Source organism: Excalfactoria chinensis, chromosome 2 (assembly GCF_039878825.1).
Source record: "Excalfactoria chinensis isolate bCotChi1 chromosome 2, bCotChi1.hap2, whole genome shotgun sequence".
In the NCBI taxonomy this organism is placed as follows: Eukaryota; Metazoa; Chordata; class Aves; order Galliformes; family Phasianidae; genus Excalfactoria; species Excalfactoria chinensis.
In genome coordinates, this window is record NC_092826.1 from 19,436,575 (window position 1) to 19,458,332 (window position 21,758).

General features: G+C 42.8%; 1 protein-coding gene across 4 annotated transcripts in view; it reads left to right on the forward strand.

Moving 5' to 3' along the window:
- Positions 1-1,239: 1,239 nt before the first annotated feature.
- UBR5 (ubiquitin protein ligase E3 component n-recognin 5) overlaps positions 1,240-21,758 on the forward strand; it is a 74,823-nt gene continuing 54,304 nt past the window's right edge. For all 4 annotated transcript variants that reach the window (XM_072327354.1, XM_072327356.1, XM_072327355.1 and 1 more), the window contains exons 1-7: positions 1,240-1,596; positions 14,118-14,162; positions 14,667-14,748; positions 14,935-15,011; positions 15,783-15,902; positions 19,144-19,333; positions 21,454-21,613. In XM_072327354.1, the coding sequence (XP_072183455.1) occupies positions 1,535-1,596; positions 14,118-14,162; positions 14,667-14,748; positions 14,935-15,011; positions 15,783-15,902; positions 19,144-19,333; positions 21,454-21,613 (736 nt within the window). In that variant the 5' untranslated portion in view covers positions 1,240-1,534. The remainder of the gene's footprint in view (positions 1,597-14,117; positions 14,163-14,666; positions 14,749-14,934; positions 15,012-15,782; positions 15,903-19,143; positions 19,334-21,453; positions 21,614-21,758) is intronic.

Consider the following 21,758-nt stretch of genomic DNA (forward strand, 5'->3'; position numbering starts at 1 on the left):
CAAGTGTTGTGCTACGAGCGAATGCAGAGCTAAGTCATCCAGAAGGTCCTAGCTCTGTTCTAGCAGAAGCAGCACGAAAAAAAGAGTAAATCGTGGATCTGCCTGTTTCTAAAAGCACAGCTACTGTATCGCCTCAGCACAGCGCAGAATTAATCACACTCCATGCCCTGCGTATTGCTAGAAACCTGTTAGGCTCCGCCTTAACCACACTCTGAATAACTTACACGTATTCTTCCAGTACCGCAGCCACCCGAGAGCAGACGGACGGGGAAAGAGAGCGAGAGCCCCGGAACGCGGCCGTGGATTCGCTCCCTTTACCCCAAGCGCTCGCGTTAACGCTGGGGGCATCGGATAAACGGCCCGGCGGGCTGCCTGGGAGGCGGCTGTGCCGGAGGGAGGGCTCGGGCTGCAGAACGGGGCGGCCCAGCGGCCACAACGCCCGCAGGTTCCGCAGCGGGAGCGCGGACGGCTGGCTCAGGAAGCCGGGCACGCGGGCCGCCATCCACGGAGCCGGGCTGCGGTAACTGTGCCGCCGTCCCGTGGCTGCGCGGCTCTGCCCACGCCAAAGCGTTCCCGGCTGCTTCCCCCGATTCCCGCTCTGCTGAAAATAAACACGGCCGAGCTGCAAAAGCAGCCAATTACAGTTATAAAGACAAGGAGCCAGAGCCGGGCGCAGCCCCAGCCCGGGCACTGGTTTCTATAAAGACAGGCGGCCGCGTTGCTGAGTTTGTTACTCAATTTCCAGTAAAGCTGCGTTACACGCAGCTCCCCCCGCTCAGCCGACTCAGCGCTCGGGACGGAGCTCCCCGCAGCCGCGCTCTCCTCACTATGAGGGGCGGCTCCGTCACGGCGCCGCAAGGCGCGCACACACACACACACACACACATTCAGCTCCAGACGGCGACCCACAGCAGGCAGCGAGCAGGAAAACCCCTCAACCACCGCGGCGGCAGCGAACCCCGCCCCTAAGAACCGCGGCCGGCCCACCCGACGCAGCGGCTGAGAGGAGGAAGGGGGGATGGGCGCAGCGCTGCGCAGGGCTCCCTGAGGCGCGGGACGGGCTCTCGTCGCCCCTCCTCACGTGATCCACTACGTCCCTCGCGCATGACGTCACCGCGCACGGCGCGAGCCGCCCACCTATCGGCGGCGGTTTTAGTGGAACGGCCCCGCCCAGCAGCGCGTCCGCCACTCGGCGCGAGCCTTGCAGCGTGGCGACGCGGCGCGGCCCCGCCCCGCCCGGCTCGGCGCACGGAGGGAGGGAGAAGGGCCCGCTGGAAGTTAAGATGGCGGCGCGTGTGTGAGCGCGGTGTGGGACGAGCCTCTATCCGGCGCCGCCGTAGCTTAGCCGGCCCTCCTTCGAGTCCTGCGCGTCTCCCAGCGAGCCCCAGCGCTCCGCCGACGGCCGCGAGCCACCCCGGGGGAGGGCCGGAGGCCGAGCGCCCCCCTCCCCCCCGCCCCCATTGTGTGCCCGGCCCCCGCCCGCCCGCCTCCCTCCCTCCCGCCGCCGGGGGGGGCGGCGGCGGCGGCGCCGACCATGACCTCGATCCACTTCGTGGTGCACCCGCTGCCGGGCACCGAGGATCAGCTCAATGACCGGTGAGGGGCAGGCCCCGCGCGGCGGGGGGCGGAGGGGAGGGGCCGCCGGCGCGGCTCGGCCCCCGGCGGGGCGGGGGAGGGCCTGGGGAGCTCCGGGCGGCGCGGAGGGATCCCCCTTACCTCCGTACGGCCGCCCCGCAGCCGTCCCGTGGGGTCTCGGCGCCCGCCTGGAGCGGAACCTCGTCTCTGCGCAGCCTGGGCCCCAAAGTTTGCCCCCCCCCCCCCCCCACTCCCCAGAGGAGCTCCGGGCTGCCGGGGGGGGGGGGGGGGAGAGCGCGACGCGGGGCGAGCTGTGCGGGGTGGGCAGAGGGGTGCGGGGGGTTTGCTGTGCTCTGCTGTGCTGTGCTGCTCCTCGCTGTCTGCCGGGCCGTGCGGCTGCTGAGGTGATAAAGACACGGCCCGTCTCCTCCTGATGGCCGCTGCGGGCAGCTCGGCGAGGATCGGCCTAGAGACCTCGTGGCCAACTTTATCTGTCGCTGCGGATGGGGGAAAAGCGGAGCGCTCGGGGAAGAAAATAAATCTTGGAAGCGAGTTCTCCTGCCTGATCGGTGCGGGTTTGACAGCGTTCTGTGTTGCAGTCCGGTGTTTTCCTGCAGTAATCGCAATCAGCCTGCGTCGTAGTTTGTAAATGCCACTGCTGTGCTTATCTCGTCATTCTTAAGAACGTGTGGGTCTTAATCTTCGTTTCTTAGGGATAGATGTGCAAATAACTTAGGATTTTTAATCGTCTCTGTATAGAGACTTAGTTTTTATTTTTTTTATACTGCTGAAAAATGTTACTTGTTTTTTATCGTATCTTCCTGATATCTATAATTTATAGAAGTGTTGGCTCTTAGTAACATTCCTCTGGTTTCTCATCTCACCAGGCTGCAGAGTAGGTCGGGGTCCAGCTAACTTTGCTGCTGTTGGCACTTTGCATTAGGAGAAGCAACACATCTCTGCTGAGACATCCCCATTAATGCACAGCTGAGGTCCCAGAGCTTATGGCAATGAAAATAGGTCATCATAGAGATAAAACTTCTGCCAAACTGCATCATCCCTGCCCTTTCAGAGGGAGAGGGATCTCGTATTAGTAAAATGGGTCCTGGACTTGCAAAGTGTTGATGTGATGTGTCTATTCCTTAACCTGCTGATGCATTTTGCAGGACCTGACCTGAGAGAGGCCTGCCCTCTTATAAGGGGGTTGCTTGGCTGCCTGCTGGATGCCACACAGCTCTGGCATGTGTCCTTCTCCCTTAGAGTGACAGAAAGGTGATGCTGTGCTAGGAGTTCTCTTTCCTCCTTGGGCTGTTCTGACTTAGAGCAGTGATTGAGGACTTTAAACTTGAAAGAACCCTAGTGGTTTTCCCATATCTTTCTTTTATTTTTTAATATTGATAGATCCTTTAGAAAATATTTAGCATGTAATTATCATGCCTTGGTTGGAGTGAGAGAGCTTGTCAGTTTTTTCTTTAATGTCATGTATTTTATTGACTTACCATTTAAAATGGTGGCCCTGAATTCTTCATAATGCTTCCCAGGCTATTTATTTTTTTCTGCTCCTTACTGCAGCACTTATGACTTCTGCTTGAATACAGGAAGCTTCATCAGGTGTGGTAATTAATATATGGAAAAGGCAGCAGAAGTGCCCTGAAGTGACTTGTTCTGAAACAAATCAGGTAGCTCTTGATCTGAGCTGCAAGGCAAACATTTCCATTTCATAAGTGTAATTTTACAAGAAGTGTGGTGGCTGTGCATCAGAACTTGTGGTGAAGCTGCAATGATTAACAGATAGGGTGCTGGAATTACCAGGTCAGTGTTATTGGTAGTTGTTCTGTCCTCATAGGTAACGATCAAGAGGGCTTAATGAGTTTTCATATTTATACAGGTAGCAGTTAGGATCTTGGAACTTATCATTTCTGTATGGTGGGATGCCCCATCCCTGGAGGCATTCAAGGCCAGGCTGGATGTGGCTCTGGGCAGCTTGATTTAGGGATTGGTGACCCTGCACATAGCGGGAGGTTGAAACTAGTTGATCATTGTGTCCTTTTCAATTTAGGCCGTTCTGTGGTCCATTCTGTGATGTTTCTTCCACCCCTTGACCATTGCAGTCTATTGAGCCAGTGCTGCAGATGGTGGTCATAGCCTGACTTGTTTTCTGTCTCCTATCTGAATGATGATGGCACCTTAAAATCTCACTTATGGACTCTAACTCTTTGTTGTATAGGTTCATCAGTAGAACACAAAGAACGTGGTCAATTGTGTTCCTTTCATGTGAGCAGTAATCACGTTTAAAACCAGTGATCTTGACGTGTTCAGGATACCTGATGGCTTTCAGTATTTTATAAGAAAGTATTTGATAACGTTATGCTTAATCATGTGTAGATATGGCAAGTGGGTGAATTGAATTCGGAAGGCATCCTTCTGTTGAAGTATTGTGCTGCTCTTGGGCTGTCTCCACAATATGAGGCGGCAGTTCTCTTCAGCTTGGGTTGATGCAGTTTGTGTCATTCTGTCCTGCAGTTTTTACTCACTTTTCTGTGTAATTATTTATGCCTCTTACTCATACAGCAACTTGGGGAACAGGGAAACGCTTTGCAGCAAAAAAAGTAACATTGGAACTCTACAATTTGGCTGATTGCACAAGTGTAATGGGACAGTACTCCTTAATGAGCGTTTTTGGAAATGGTTCGCATTGTGATGGCAGTCATTAGACCTTTCTCTGCTTCCAACATTTGCTTGTTTGTGGTGCTCATTCAGATGGCCAGAAACAAACTAGCTGCACTGGAGGAAGCCCATAGAGTACACTGTTAGGTTTGCTTCTGAAGCTGTTAGGATTCATTCATTTGAAACAATTGACAGGCTGCACTTGGGTTTTGGATGAGGTAGTTAAGCCTTTTCTGGTCTGTTTATTTGGGAAGATGGGCAACCTGAGGTTTCACCCCCTCCCCCCCCCCAGCAATGTATTCTATTTGAACTGAATATAAAAGTTTTAATATGAGAAAAATCAGGATGACCTGCAGTTTAAGAAACAACTCCATAAAGCGTTTGGGACATAAATAATTACTTTAACCTTTGAAAAAGAGATGCCCAGCTTCTGTTGCAGGGTGAGTTAAATATATTTATTGGTTATCCACCTGTTCCATGTATGTTTCAGGGTTGGGGACTTTGCACTTTGTAAAGGAAGCTTGGCGCACAGTTGGATGGATAGCAAGCGTTAGTCAATGTTGGATTTTGCTTTTTTTTCCTTATTTTTTAATTTTATGTTAGGGTAGGAAATGGGTGCAATGGTGATGAATAACCATTTCTTGGCTGTTATGAAACCTCACAGGAGCATCTGAACTTGCTGCTGTGTGAAAAGGGGAGTCTTTCACCTTGCATTAGGCTTTGTGGTTTTCTGAATGCGATCTCCTGTTAAGAATAGGATTTGTCTCAGGGCTTTGCCTTTGCTTTTACTTTATTATAAAAAAGTCTCATCAACTAAGCCATTCAAGTTACAGCATAAGGGTAAGATGCCATTTCTCAAGTGGTTATTGACGCATGGTTAATGGGCTTTTTTCTCCCCTGTGAAGATGAGACCTAATGAATTTAGTTAAACAGAGTATTTGGAATGTAAGGTGAGTGGTGTGTAGTACATTTTCTCACAGTAAGCTCTTTGAAGTAAGTAATGGGACTGAGAAAGCTCATTCTGGGCTTCTGCGGGTATTTATGCACAGTCAGCTTTGGGGAAGAAAGTCTCTTGCTTCTAAGTGAGTTTATTCTCCCTTAATACATTCAGTCCCTTTCTCTATTATTTGAACATTACTTAATTTGGGCCATGTCTAAATTGAGAAACGAACTTGCATTCTAAATTTACACAGTCCATGTTTCCATCTTCCGTGGAAAAGGCACCTGGCAAGAGCGGTGCCTGTGTATCTCCTTGCTTGGGTACCCAAAAGCACCATATCCAAGTAATGGGCAAGTGATGAATGGATATATGGGCTGCTGCTCCAGCAGACTTTCTTACCCCCTCTGTGTACACTGATGAGCAAATCGGTTAAAAATCCCAAGCAGATGTTGCTGGAAGGAGCTGGGACAGGGTGTGGTGTGGCTCTGTGTGGGGAGCCAGCAGGGATGAGGAGCTGTGTCCTGGCCCCAGACGCTTTTAGGAGAGGGAGTGTTCCACGTGTCTGTAGCCCAGAGCTCCATCTTCTGTGTCCTCAGGCCAACTGGGGGAGACCTCTTGCCCAGGAGAGGGGGGGCTGCAGTACTGCAGCCTTCTGTAATTACTCGAGCTCCAAACAGTGGTTTATTTTGATGTGCTTTAAACTGCTTCCTAATCTAATGTAGCACAAGTGAAATTAGCTTACCTCAAACAGAAATAGGTGTGTTTGTTTGTGGGGAAACATTGCTAATGTGGCACTGGAATTCCACAAGGTACAATTGCTTGGAGAGCTTCAGTGACTGGAGATATGCTGGCATCTTTGAGTTGACTTCTAGACTGGAGCGAAGGAATGGCAGGGTTGTTATGGTGTTATTATTGCCAGATCTTAGGTTTGTACCACTGGTGTGGTTCATACAGTAGGAAGCAGGGTAATCAGGTTTGATCTCTTGATTTCAGTGTTGCTTAAGGATAATAATTTGGTAACTTGAGCATGTTCTTCAGTTTACCATCATCTTCATCTATGAAGCAGAGTAGGTTCAGTGGAAATCCTGCCCGCATGTTCTTTCTTCACTTTCTTAAATGTATGAGGCATTTTTGTTTCTTTTTCCTTGTAGATCTGGATAAGAAATCTGACTTATCTTCGGGCAGCTGCATTCTAATTTAGTTGGTAAATAGGAATGTGCTTTATTCCGCACTGAGCCTAACGTAACTTCTGTTGCTTAAACAGCTTAAATAAGTTGCACGTATATATACTTCATAACTTCCAAGACACTAGCTGCTCTGAGTCTTCCTGTGAGCATCCTTTGATAGCTGGCTGATTGTCTGAGGTTACTTACACACAGTCTGTCATGCCTGTTTGGACTTTGTTTTGCCAGGGTCCTTTTGTGTCTGTAGTTTGTGCTGTGCCCAAAGGCTGTTCCCTTTGAGTGCACGTGTGATTGGCTGTGAATGTCCTTGCTGGAACTTTGATGAGAATGTGTAAATCAAAGTAACCACCCTCACAGAATGGGAGGCATTTGTTTGTCTCACCTCTCATGTTCCATCAGCTGTGTCAGATCCCACAGTCAACTGGCTTAGTAGTAAACTGCACGGTAAGCACAGTTTCGTGGATTGGTGGGTATAACTCCTGAGTGGGTGCACTATAACTCCTGGGTGCACGTCAGGGTAGGTGGACTGAAGGGGAGGCTTTTGGAACGCGCTGCAGAAGGGGGAGTGGGAGTGAAGAGCAGGGGAAGAGGAAACAAGATTGTGTTCCTTCCATTTTGAAAGCAGCAAGTTTATTTTGGCTACTGTAATGTGAAACTGCACCGTGAATGTGATCTGGAATGAGAGGAGTTGTGACCAGTCACGAGGAATTCAGGAAAATAGCAGTTGGGACACAAACATGGCCTGCTTTTTTTTTCCCCTTCTCAAAATATCTGTGCAGTTTGGGCATTTTCCTTGATTCTACCGATGAAGAAATAAGGATTAACGGGATAACATCTTGATAGCTGTGTTTTAGGGCTGGCAGTGTATGTCAGAGCTGTCAGAGAAACACTTGAATTCTGAGAAATCTAAGCTATCAGTCAACGTCTGTGTTCTAATTACTTTGTAAAGGTTAAAATCAGTGATCAATTGCATTCTTCCAAGGCAATTTTAATACAGTGAGTGTGTTTATTAAGTCTTGCAGGACTGTGCTTTGTGAAAACTCAAAGGAGATGTGTCATAAATACATAATTAAGCCACATGGGTTTAATTAATGTGCATAATACCTTTTTTTTTCTTAAACTTTCTGAAGTTCGAGTAGATAAATGTGATTGAGTACCCAGCAGTTATGTAAGAAGTTACTTAATTCTTGGATAAAGCAGCTGAAGACATACTGGAGCACGGCAAGCTCTGCAGTGTGCTCTGACTGTACTGTAATACTTTTGGGTAGCTGTTCTTGAATTAAATGAAATAGAATGTGGCGTGTGTTTGAAAATGAGGAGGGGGCTTCAGAGTCCTTTCCCTTGTGGTGATTACACTGACTTGGTTTTGATTAATGCACATAGAAGACTGCAGTTAGTGGGCATCTGTGTGCCCCAGAGCAAGTGGGGCCAAGGCCTGGTTACAGTGGCTAGAGGATTTTAAAGTGGGGAATTAATAATAAGAGGGAAGAAAGTATTGCATGAAGCATGATAATGTAATTTTCAAGGTATACATGTTTTTTGGGCTAGTCGATTTAGTCAACTACTGCAACGGTTACTCACCTTTCACATCTTAAGTGCTTTATCTTTCTGGCTTAGAGTTATTTTAATGCTATTTTGATGATCAAGTCTCTGCTCTGCATTTGGGAAGTTTGTCAGCATTCCCCAGATCTGCTTACTTCACTCTTTTCTTCCATGGGAAAAAGGAAAAAAAAAGAGCTGTTTTGTATTGATTTCAAAATCTTTGGTACGTTTGACAGAGAAGTTGTACCCATACAAAGGTACGGCGCTTGCCTCTTCTGTGCAGTGCAGACATGTTCAGTGGCTATTTTTGTAGTCCCAAGTCTGTTATGTTACACCATAAGGTGTCTCTTGGAGACTCCTCACATTGTGTATATCCAAAACGAGATGAAATTCGGGTAGTTCTTTTTCAGTGAGCCAGTTACTAACCTGTTGCCAGAAAAGATGCTTCAAAATAGCCTCGATCGCCGGCGTTGCTGTTATTTAACTTTACATTAGGACATTTTCATAAAGAATGTGGAATAAAACCCAGAAACGCTCAGACGATTAACACTATTTTGGAAGCCGACTGTGTTGGAGCTACCAACTATCAGTGTTGGTTTATTGCCAGCCGTGAGGTCTGCCAACTGAGTTTGTGGCAGCAGTAGTGTAACTCAGCAGATGATTGCATGAAGGCTGCTGGAGGCTCTCACCACTGTAAGGAATTTGTGTCTTTAGGAAAAAAAGATGGGGGGAGTACAGAGGAGCAGGCTTTCTGTTTGGTTGTTTTTTCTTGGTGTGTTTTGTTTTTTGCCTTCCCTTGCTCCAACCATCACTGGAGACATTTGAAGAAGGACATGGAGATACTGGAGCAGGTCCAGAGAAGGGCAATGAGGCTCGTTAAGGGCTTGGAGAATCAGCCCTATGAGGAGAGACTAAGGAAGCTGGGGCTGTTTAGTCTGAGGAAGAGGAGGCTGAGGGGAGACCTTATTGCCGTCTTCCAGTACTTGAAAGGTTCTTACAGTGAGAGTGGGGTAGGTCTCCTCACTAGTGACATGTGACAGGACGAGGGGAAATGGCCTCAAGTTGCGCCAGGGCAAGTTTAGGTTGGATATTAGGAAGAACTTCTTTACAGAAAGGGTGGTTAGGTACTGGAATGGGCTCCCCAAGGAGGTGGTTGAATCACCATCCCTGGATGTGTTTAAGAGCCGTTTGGATGTGGTACTCAGGGATATGATTTAGCAGAGGTTTGTTGTTGTTTTTTAAGAGATAGGCTACTGGTTAGGCTGCGGTTGGACTTGATGATCTTCAGGGTCTTTTCCAACCTGAGTAATTCTATGATTCTATGATTTGGGAATATCAAAGGTGATCCAAGGCTATAACAGCCATACAGCTGCAGTTCACTGGAAAACAGGTCCTAGGAAAGCTTCAGTGCTCTGTGCTCAGGACTTTGCAGTATTGCTTTCTGCAACGTGTTTGCCGTCAACTCTGCAGTGAGGTGGATCTTAACTGGGGCCTCTGTACACTGCTACAAGTTGTCATTTCATTGTGTATTTTCCTCAGTAGAGTCTGACACTACTTATACATAGAAATATTTGTTCTACGCTGTTTTTGTACCAAAGCTTTGACTGGAAAAGAAATAGTTACCGATGTGGAGGTGGTTTGCTGAGAGCTGTAGGCCTTGCTCTGTTATTGCTGGAAGTTGCAGGTTTCTGATGCTTCCTTTGGTGAAGGTGGGATCAATTGAATTTCTCTTCATCTTGCAAGATTTTGTTTTCTTAAACATCTGTGATTATTCTTTCCTTTGTAACGTGAAGATTTGCTGTTCTCTGTCAGCTGTGGAAATGATCAGAGCTACATCTTTTTCTTTCTGGTAAATATGTTCTTCAAGAGCAAAGGGAAAAATGAGAAAAGAATTTATAGTTTTTAATATTTTGTTTTAAACTTGTTTTAAAGTGTCTTGAGAGAGCAGAGGCATTGCCTGACCTTCAGTGAAGATATGAAGATCTTTCTGTTCAGCCTTGACCTCACTTAAAGCATCTCTACTTGCAGCCCTCCCTGCCACCAAAAGACATTGACGCAATTTGCTGACTTTGGCAAACTGTATTCATCTTTACAGCAGGGATTTAAAGGTCCTTGATGAAGCATTCCAGTGATGTGAGCCATACTGTGGGGACAGGTCTCGTGTTGGGGATTGCTCACCCTGGATGATTGGGCATTGGGGGTAGCGAGGGTTCGCTGCTGCGTCTGGTGGCTGCCTGCTTCTCTTGCAGCACTGCAGCTGTATCCAGTGAAGCTGTGACCTGAAATAGGATGGCTGTAGGCCAGATGTGAAGGAGGAGGTGCGCACTGTGCTGCTTCAAGAGCTCTTGTAGAGAAGCCAGAATGCTGGCTGCTCTGAGGGGAAGCACCCAGAGTGCTGTGCCTGCAGTACGGGTGGAGAAGAGAGAATTTGCTTACTGGCAATGCAGAAAAGGGACTGTGTTGAGCTGTGCACTTGTGAAGGCCGAGTTTGCTGTGGAGGGATTTCGCCTATAGTGTAATTCTGCAAAGGAACAACTTCAGGAAGAAGGCTAAGAGAGTCCTTTGATGTGTCTGGTACTCCACAGTGTTACTTGCAGAGTGCAGAAAGACTTTCTTCTTTCCGGAGATGTGCAGTGTGTGAACATCTTACTTTCCTCCTCTGTATTTAAACCCCATGTTTGGGTTGTTTTACTTCAGTGAGTTTTACGGTGTGTTCTTTAAATAACCAGTTGACCTTTACAAATTTAGGCTAGAGTTACAGAGAAAAATGTAGAGTTGCTTCCTTTGCTTTAGTGAAGAAGTTCATTTTGGAGATAGTGGAAATTGTTTTAATTGTTTTAACATACTCTTATTAGCCTGAAGCTGCAACACATCAGGTGAGATATTAGCACCTGTGAATGTTTTTTGTTGCTGTTCAGTGCTGAGTAAGTTTTTGAAGAGAAAATGATTCAATTCTTGCTACAACTATTGGGTGAGAATCCTATTTACAGCACATCATGCTTTCACGACAATTTCCCTGGATAGATAAGTATATTCTGAGAGAAATAACAACTTCTGGAGCATAAAGTGCCCCATGTGAAGGCTGAGCTCCTGTGGTCCTGACCTGGAGCCTTTTGTGTTGCTTGATGTGAGTGTAGTGTGGTTCCTTTCTCTTCTCATCAGTTTGGAGAAGCTAGAGGTTGTAGCTCTCAATCTGAAATAAAGGAAATCCGGATGTAGCTGGGGCAGGCTGACGGCTTGTCTTCACAACTGATTTTGCATCAATTTTGGCTGGGCTATTTAGAGAATGTGCATCTTAACACAGAAGTCATCGATGCTGACATTTTGTCCAGTGTGTTTCTCCAAAAATCTGCTTGAAAGCCAAACACGTGGTGCTTCTGCCTTTATCCTTTGAAATGGCTTAACTGCCTTTAATGAGATTTTGCTTTGTAAGGCTTAACCTCTTTGGATGTTCATCTCGGAGATATGAGATAAGAAAGATTGAATAAAAGGTCTTGGTGTTGGCATTCCTTAATGCAAGAGTTGATTAAATCATCTCTGCTTCTGTTTCTTCTTCCAGAGCTTCATCAGTGGAGATGATGGAATCTCACTGTTACAGTTAACCTAACCTTAAAGCTGCACTTAGGATTTGTCCTGCAGAGGCTCTGTAGCACCATACCCAGCGGCTCTGCATGCAGAGTAATGGATTGCTGCAGGAAGCAGTTTTTGTGAAACGATTTAGAATTTTAATTGCACAAACACGTTCTCTGCACAGAATGTCCAACGTGGTTGTTTGATGCTTTCCTTTCAGGAGCTGGTGGTTCTGTGATTGTGGTTGGCACAGCCCCCAGTGGCAGCACAGGGATGAGGCGAGTCCCTGCAGGGACAGGGCACCGACCTCCTTCTGGCTTTTTGTTTGGTCGGGGCTTTTGTATTTTATATTTTTTGAACTTGGTGATGTTCTGTATCAAATTCAAGTCCTTGTGGTTCAGGTCTGTTACAGCAGCTGCATAACAGATGGGGAGGTTTGTGCAAATGTAATACTTTCAGTATTGTAGCTTATAACCTCTGCTCTCTCACCAGAGGTGTTGTCAGCAGCCTCTCTGAGTCGCATCAGCTCTCTTTTGATCTTGACTTGTTGCAGGTAGATCTACTCTTCAGACTGGCATTACTGACAGCCTCACAGAGCGTGCAACTTTTACCTTGCTGAGTGTTTTCCCTGTCACTTTTTTTTAACAAGTTACAAAAGGGTGAAGATGATTTTTTGCAAATTGGATAAATCTCTCACTATAGTCATGACATAAAACTCAGATACGGAAGCTAGATGTTGCAGGTAGACCGTTAATAACTGCTCCCAGCGAAGCATTACTTTATGTGCTGCCAGCTTTTCTTCAGGCAGTGCTGTGAACTTAAAGGTGGTTTTCCCATTCCTGCTTGCCAAGAGGAAGAATGCTAACGGAAACCCAGTCCAGCATTCCTTGAAAACTCCCATTGATATGCTTTAGACATGAAACCTCAAGGATGTTTATCTAGCCATACATTACATTACATCCCTGCTTGTGTATAGGACTTTGTAGTGGTGTTTGTGGACTATGTGCCATTCATCTTTAGGACTTGGTTCAGTATCCTGCAGTAATTCATCACTTGAATAGGGTACCTTCTACACAGGTGGCATGTGAAGTTCATGTTCAGTGTTCACCTTTTGCACATGGCCTCCACAGAATCTTATACCTTGTCTGTGTGAAGGAGCTGTGGCTGGTAGTTGGGATGCTGCCAGTACTCCCTTACAGAGCAACAGCTTGGCTGGGAGAGCAGAACGTGGCTGCCAGTGTTTGCCTCCTGCCTTGCTCCCCTTTTACTGGTGTACTTCCATTTTGTGCTTGTATTGGGTGTAAAGCTAGTTCTATCAGTGTACATTATTTTGTTTCTCTAACAGACATGTAGTTTCCTTCTCCTCTCCATCCTCCCCCCAGGTACTGTGGAGTTGGTTACTTGATGACTTAACTTGATAACCAATCTTGGCATTAAAATAAACGTAACGAAGAAGACAGGATTTTCCATTTCATTAGGAAGACTTTAAACAGGCTTCATCTCTTGATTTTATTTTTTAAATTTTTACATTTATTTATTTATTTATGTAGTTTCTGTAATGCAAATACTGTAGCTAAGTTTGGAAGCTCTGTAAGGGCTCTTTCAGATCTCTTGTGTGAAGGCAGAAGCCCAAGATTTACCTGAAATGCCTACCTGGTATTAGGAGAGCATCTTTACTGCCAAGAGAGAATCTTTTCTAGGTCAGTGGTAAGGGTAGGAATTACTGTGCTGGTTTCTATTTTGGGATGCTGTACTACTGGCTGAGCAGAAGTGGTCTGTGGATTGAGCAACTTTTCAGCTTCTTGTCTTCCATTTTGGAAGACTCACTTCCATACAAGTGAGTTGGAGGTTCTTTTCGAAGCAGTTTCCTATTTAATAAATGTGATACTTTTAGTAATCCCAAATAAGAAGATGAATTTTCTGAGTTATTTTTTTCTACTCGTCACAGCTTTTTGTTTCTCCCTTTTGATGCTGGTTGTACTTTCCTGTCCATTAAGTTCCGGGGAGCTTACTGTCATGGTTTAGCTCTGACGTGCCATGTACTTGGATTCCTTAGCAAGGGGAAATCATATCTGCTGTGGGATACTGTATTGAAACTCAGTAGAAGGAAACATAAACGTATCTAGAGCTAGTGCTTGTCGCTTCCTCTGCTTGTGTGTGAAGTTATAAATGACTGTAACAGAGCACTGTTCTGATAGTGACTTGTAAAAGATAACAAAATGCAGGAGAATGTGGATTCTGTGGCAAGGTAATAGGTAGGGCGGTAACACTCTAAAACAAAAAGCATTCAGAACAAAATCTTAATTTGAAACTGAGCATTGTCATTTCTGGTGTAGAATCCGAGCAGTGAGTAGCATTTATATTAAGCTTAATTGCAGCTGGTTTGGATTCCAATAATGCACTTTCCCTGTCCCCTACCGTAATGTCATCAGATTTGTTTGCTGTCCAACAGTTTGTTAATAGTTAAGTGTGAGATTTAGATGTTCTATTTAATCAGTGTGCGATACCTTGAAGGATCCTTGCCAACTAAACAAAATTATGTTGTAATTGTGCCAGTTAAGTGGATGCTATATACAATAGAGAATATTTCTCAAACAAAGTCTAACAACTTCATTTCTTTTTTTCTTTTTTTTTTTCAGGTTAAGGGAAGTATCAGAGAAGCTGAACAAATATAATTTAAACAGGTAAGGTATATTACACGATGCTGTAAAAATACGATATTTCCAACAAGAATTAAGACTGTATTGTATCTGTAGCCTGAAAGCTTCAGTACTTGTGCTGAAGTTCAGAATTGCCTTAATGTAAAAGAATTCTTATGAAGGTACATATGTTAGATTTTCAGTTCTGACATATTAAATTGTTAAATACCTGCTTTATCAAGTGACCCTTGAAGTACGGCACTTACTGCTTGTTAGTGATCAAATCAAATGAAAAGTCTGTCATCTTTTAACGTTTTGTTCTACATTTTCTATTCTAAATAACCGGAAGCACATCACAGTTGCTTCAACCGATACACACGTTTAGTCATTCTTGAATGTTGTTATCAGTGACCATTGCTGCACGTTGTTCCTTCCATTTGCCACTTGTTTTTTGTTGTTTGCTTTTTTTGTTTGTTGTGTTTTTGTTGGTTCTTTTTTCTAGACTTCAGGAGTTTAAAAATATTATACATGCTCACTTTTTATTTTCAGCCACCCCCCTCTGAATGTATTGGAACAGGCTACTATTAAACAGTGTGTGGTGGGACCAAATCATGCTGCATTTCTTCTTGAGGTAAATGACTCAATCTGTTCAGATAACACATTTGATACTGTAGAGTTAAAACTAATTCTTCAAACATCAAATTGATAAACATTCTTCAGCAACTGAAAACTTATTTTTGCTTCCTTTTTTTTCCCCCCTATAACTCTGTCTTGCATTTCAATTTTGGACACTTGATTTTCTTGTTTTTAAATATAGGATGGTAGAGTCTGCAGGATTGGTTTTTCAGTTCAGCCAGACAGATTGGAATTGGGTAAACCTGATAATAGCGATGGGTAAGAAACACTTTTCTTTATATTAAATGTTTCTTTGAAGCGGAAAAGCAGCTTGCCTGCTGTTTTGGTTTGATATTTGTTTGCCTTTGGAATGGGTACTTCGGATAGATACATAATAGCTATGGTGATGCAGCCAAACAGCCTAGCTTGACAAACTGGTGTAGGAGTAAACACTAGATTTGGCTCTAAAACATAAGTGAGACAGGATGTCTATAAATTGAAGAAACACACCCCACTGAAAATAATCATCATGAAAGAAATTTTTAAGTGTTAAACCCAATGTAGAATCCAATCTGAAAGCGGCTCCATCTGGAAAGGCTTACTTTCTAGATCCGCTGATTTCAGGTCCAGGTAAGTTCTCCTCAACAGGACTATGTAACAGTTACTGTTTGGATGTAAAATGCTTATTAATCTTGAAGGAGCAAATTCAGGCTCAGGTCTACAGATAGCACATATGTACAAATTATAATTGCCAATTCTAACTGAAAACATAGTGGCTATCTCAAACCACTGATTAGCTTAATGTGTATTTGCAGCTGTGCTGTTACGGATTGCTGGTGTACTTACAAACTAGTAGACGTGCTTTCCATTTTCTTTCTTCAGTTTTCTCTTAATACACAGTTAGATTAGCTTGGATTATTCCCCAAGGGTGTTGCTTAAGCTGGTATGTTACCAGACTAAGTCCCTGAGAATTTAGACCTGGGATTCCAGGTTTTGTTCTTAACCCATTTGGGATTGTTTTGTGACTGATTTACCATCTTTTACTTTCAGTTCAAAGTTGAGCAGTGGCTCAGGGGCAGGAAGGACATCCAGGCCAGGCAGGACTAGTGACTCCCCATGGTTTCTGTCTGGTTCTGAAACTCTGGGCAGACTGGCAGGCAACACCCTTGGGTAAGTTTTGATAGGATTGAGGCTGCAATCTGTTTGTTCCATATTTGAGTATATGTGTATACACATATATAAATTGTATGCAGTATGTTTAAGGGAACGTATCATTAACTATACAGCAGTTGTGTAGATAGGGTATAATAAACATTATTGACTTGGTTAAAATGAGAGATATGCAAGTGACCCTTCAGTACTTAGGATATGGAGCATTCTTCGTGTATGTGTGGAGAATAACTTGTTTTGGCTGTGTTGTCTTCTTCTGAATGTTTCTTTTGGTTACTTCGTTGTGAAATACAGTTTCTTTAGAGGGATGCAATCAATTTGAGGTATCTAATAGGATTGTGTTGTAAAGTAAAAGGAATGCACTTCTTCAGGGAGATTCTTCATTCTGTATATTTATGGGCTTGTGTACTCAGTTTTATTGCGCTTTCTCTTATTCCTGCCCTAAGTAATAAACTGCATTTTGTTAGTTGGGGTTTTTACACATATTTATAGGAAGGAAACATTTTAAAAGGTTATCACTTAGGACCTTTAAAGTGCACTGTGTACTGAACCAACTCTACAGACTCAGTTTTTTAATCTTGAGTGTTAAAAATGATGGTGTCCCTCCCTATAGCAATTTAAATAAATCTTCTGTACATAATCACAGTGAATTCTTTGTTACATACTTGTAGAAGAAGTTGAACATGCTTTTCTAAGGTAACTAACCATAATAAAGAGATTTGCTTTTAGAAACTGTACTTTCTGCATATGAACATCTTGTTGCAGGGGGAAAGGAACTGCAGCTTTTCCCTTGATATGAATTTGTTACCACAGAAGCTAGTTTTGCTGGAGGATTAGTTACATGAAAGATACCCCATACCCCAGCTTTCTGTGAAACTTCTGTACATCTCAATCTAAATTTGTCTGTTAAACTGTAAAGGCATATTGATAGTGTTGTATTTAAAAACCTGCCGATGAAAGTGTAAGGTATTTTTCCTCAGGTCAGAAATGTGTCGGATTTCTTTTTACGTATATAACCATTTTATGCTCATAACCATTAAAATTATTTGAAGCTATGTACTTAGGTTTCTAATTTCTTCCTGTGCATGCTTTAGAACTCACCAAACTCATAGAGTGACAGTGGATACTATAACTGCTCTGTTAAATGAGAGTACTCCGTGTAATAAATGGAATCTGAAAGCACTGAAGTGGTTGAGTCCTTAAATTAGGATTTAATTCCAAATGGGATTTGGAAGATGGCTGTCATCTTGTGGGCAGTGGAGAGATGTGAGAACAGGAAGACTGCAGTTCAACATCAATGATCTTTTAGGTTTAGAGAGCTTTGGTCAGAATTGTGTTCTTCTGTTTTTTTTTTTTTCTTCCATTACTATTTGAGAGCACAGACCTGTTAAGCTAAAGAAAGGTGTATAACAGAGGATTTAGAGTATGTCAGGTGAATGTAAGTTTACTTGAAAGGTGTCTGGATAGAGGGGGAAAAACAAAAAAGCTTTGTAAACAAAAGGGAGGTGAGTTTTATGAAGGTGTTGTTGTACCAATATACTGATGTCAGTAGGTGTCCCCAGACCTGATCTGACTTGAGCTAGTATAGTACCTAGCTAGTATGGTGTGATTTTTAAAGAAAACAGTATTCTGATGGCTCTTACTTGTCAAGACAGGACACACTTTGGATATTTGAGTCATTATGTATATACAAATGTATTCAACCATTAGATCTCTCAACTGTCATCAACAGTGACGTAGAGAGGTGCATCTGTAGTCAAGTATTAACATCTCATACGTGAGCTTTTCTTAAATCTACATCTTCTCTGCCAAGAGTTGAAATGGAAATTTTTGTCTAGAAGGGACTTGTCTTCCCTTAGCCCTTTTACCTGCCTTCAGGAGCAATATAACTGGCTTACTTTAAATAAAATTTCTCTTTTATTTCTATTCCCCCCCTCCCCCCATCTAGTACCTTTTTGTGAGCTCTTTTTCTAAATCATGAGATAAGTCTTTTGCTGATGGCCATCATTGTATTGCTTATTGTCTTGTATTGAGCTATTGTCTGTGTGTTTGGTGACTAGAATCCTGAAAATGTGGTTGTGCCTATGAAAAGGGCCTTACCTTAGGTAGATGCTTGAGGTACTCTGTATGGTCATGAAAGAAGGAAAGAGAAGGATGTTAGTAAGCAAGTTAAACTGCAAAATGTAAGTTAGTTATTTAATTAGCTTTCACATCTACAGGTGATGTAGTTTTAATGTGAATTTTAGATATTGTTTCAGAGAGTGCTTCTCTGTTTCTCTTGACAGATTTTCTGTGCTAGATCTTTATATATATATATATATATAAAACATATAATATATATATAATAATTATATATATTATATATATATAAATATTTATCTAAAATAACAATAATACCATATGCAATACTCTTTACAGTTGATTTGTACAATAACCATGAAGACAAACCAGAGACTCTTTAGGCTTTCAGGACAACAGAAGATGTAGTCTTTCTTCCAGAGCTGATTCATTTGACTCAGTTCTATGGTGTTAAGATCAGTAGAAAGTTGTAATGCTAGTGAAATGTCTGTTTCCACAAATCACTGCTCTTTATTCTCGTGTTATTAAGTCAATATTAAGAAGAAAAAGCTGTTTTTTCAGTCAGTTTCTACATACTTTGCTGTAGAGTTGATCCTAGAGATCAACTATAGAGTAGAGTATCTCTTGAAAACCTATGTGAATTTAAAGAACTATCTGCTGTCAGATTTGTCTTGCAGTCAAGGCAGTTACTTGATCTTTTTCAGTGTAGTCTATGTCAATTTATTTATGTGGATCATGTCTCTGAATTTTAAAGAGCCATAGGAGTATGGAGACCTTATGCCAATCCACTGACCTTGAAGCTTTGCTGTTGTGCTTTTATAGTAAAAAGTTAACAGTTGAGTGTTAGATACTATGCTTCTGATACCCTTGCTTTTAGAAGCTTAGGGAATTGGTCTGGACATCTGTGTAAACATTCCCAAAACTTTATAAGTAGGAAAAAGTGCACCTTCCAGTTGGAGTCCTGCTTTATGTTTCTTGTCTGATTCGAACTTTATCAAATAACCTTGTGCTCTTATTAGTTTTGTGAGACTTTAATAGTGTCTGCCTATGAAGTCAATCGCCTGTACTTTTCAGATGGTCTACAAGTTATTATTAATAGTAAAACGGATGCCATATTTCTTGAAATGGTGCTATAAAAGTAAATATGTCTAAATCCTTCTAGGAGTCGCTGGAGTTCAGGGGTTGGTGGAAGTGGAGGAGGATCTTCTGGGAGGTCATCTGCTGGAGCTCGAGATTCTCGAAGGCAGACCAGAGTTATACGCACAGGGCGAGACAGAGGGTCCGGACTGCTGGGGAGTCAACCACAACCAGTGATTCCAGCATCAGTCATTCCAGAGGAACTCATTTCACAGGTACCTGAGCTTGTTTTCAAAAACTTGAGCAGGAAAGTGTTTTAATAGTACTGTGCTTTCTCCACGGGATAATTGCATACAACTGAAAAGATTGACTTGCTCTAGTTGAATTGTTTTTATTCTGTAATGCATAATAGGAATAACAGACTGGTTTTTTTAGATGCTTGCATTTAATTTCCCAAACTTTCACTAAGACAAGGTATGTTTGTAGTCTGTCTAGTCTTGATGAGGAATGTCACGTGTTCTTCATTTGAAGAAGTCTAATATTGAAAGTCGTATCAAGTATGTAGATAACAAAGCTGTTGAGTGAGTGTAAGGAAATAGGGTAGACCGACTTTGTGTTTTTTTAATGAAAGGAGTGATCCGTTTTAGATTTGAATGAAAAACATTCAATCTATTTAATCTTATAAATAATTTATCTTCATGAAAACCTGTACTTAATTTTTTATTTTTTTTTTTTTACTAAATGGAACTGATTATTTTCTGGTATAATTTATTCTGCTTTTACCTGTTAATGTACCACAACCTGGATAAACTGATGGATATTGTGTGATTCATGATTCAGTAGTTTGTTGAAACTGTTTTTTTCCTCCATGCTTCAAGAAAACATATTCAAAATACACAACAGATTAATGCATTTTATTTCTTAGCTCAAGACAAGTTGCTGGTCTGCTACATTTAGAATACATATGCTAAGTTGCTAGGCCAAAGATAATCTGCTCACGTGCATTGTGTGGCCTGTAGCATGGCTGGCACGAGATAGGAGCCAGCAGGCTCGGTATCTGCAGACAAACCAGTGGCTGACTGGCTTCCTGTCTCTTCTTTAATTGCAAACCTAGTAAAAGCTGGCAGCTTCTGTCATCACAGCAGCAAGATACTGGAGGTGTTAGTTACACTGAACTTAGCCCTGCTTACAACAAGTTATGTGACCTCCAGATATTTCTTTAAGCTGTGCTTTTTGTTTTGTCTACATTGTTCGTATTCAGGTGTTGAGTTGTTTTTTTTTTTTTTTGAGTGCTTATGGATGTATTTGCTACCTTAGATTAAAGTAAAAATAAAACGAAACAAGCACTGCTCTATTCTGTATTTTATTGTGTGGCTTGTTGGTAAAGTCTTAGCATTGCTTCCATTCCTATCATCTTTTTCTTTTTGCTTTGTCTATTTTATTTAAAAAGCATACCTTGTCTTTAATACAAAAATGTCTAAAACAGACTAGTGGGGGAGAGCTCCAGAGCTGGTCTATAAAACATACATTCTGATGTATACCAAATAACTTCTGGCAACAAATATTAAGCCAGAGTTTCCCTTTGTACCCTGTTAAATTTTGTTTTCTTTCCTTCCTTCCCCTCCCTCCCTTCTTTTCTTATTACCAGACTACTTTATTTAGTGCCTTGTTTTTACAATATTACGAGAACATCCAGTAGTGGTTTCGTATTTGCCTTCACATTGCTTACAACCTTCCAGAAGTTTGTCTTCTCTGCCATTCACTTGCGGGTAGTCAGTCTGGAATTGTAAAATGCTCTGGGGCCTAAAGTTTGTGGAAGAATCCAGAATGCTTCTATTTAATATTTGGGAGGTTTATGTGGTGTTTGTACTTTTCTAGTATAAACCCAGAAGATTCAGAAACTGCTGAAGGTGGGCTTTTAGGAACAGAATGATAAAAACAGAGGAGGTGGCTATATATTGAAGGACACTGGAAAGAGAACCTTGTGTCAAAGAGCCAGGGATTGTAGTATAGGTTTGGAAAAGTGTTGATATGCAGAAATGTGCTGATTGTCGTACTTTAGCGCTTCTGTAGAGACATACAGGAAATTCTCGGAAATGGATTGTTTCAGTATTATTCCTTGCCTAAGACATTAAGTGTTTCAGTAAGGAAATTCTAAGGTGACCCATAAGGAAATTCAGCACCAAGGTTGGAGTCTGGTAGCCTAAATTAAAATGATAGAAAGTTAAATATCTGGTACAGTGTGCTGAGAAATGAGCCTTTGCGTGTATGTACTGTCAATGACTTCTGAGGCTCTCTTGGTTTTGTTAGATTTCCTTTAGAAATATGCATCCTTATCTTAGGGATGATGGTGAGCTGACCATGGTTAGTAATCAATTATACTTTGTACTTACAGGCACAAGTTGTTTTACAAGGGAAGTCCAGAAGTATTATCATTCGGGAACTCCAGCGAACAAATCTCGATGTAAATCTTGCTGTAAATAATTTGTTAAGTCGTGATGATGAAGATGGAGATGATGGGGATGACACAGCAAGTGAATCATACCTTCCTGGAGGTTTGTATCCTGTGACTTTTGATAAGGAGATGTCAGTATGTTCTTATTTAAACACTCACAGCATGCTCCATGCTGTGCAGGGTATGCAATGAAGACAGTTATTTCAGGAGCAAAGTGTAAAGATGCACAAAACAAAAGATGCAGT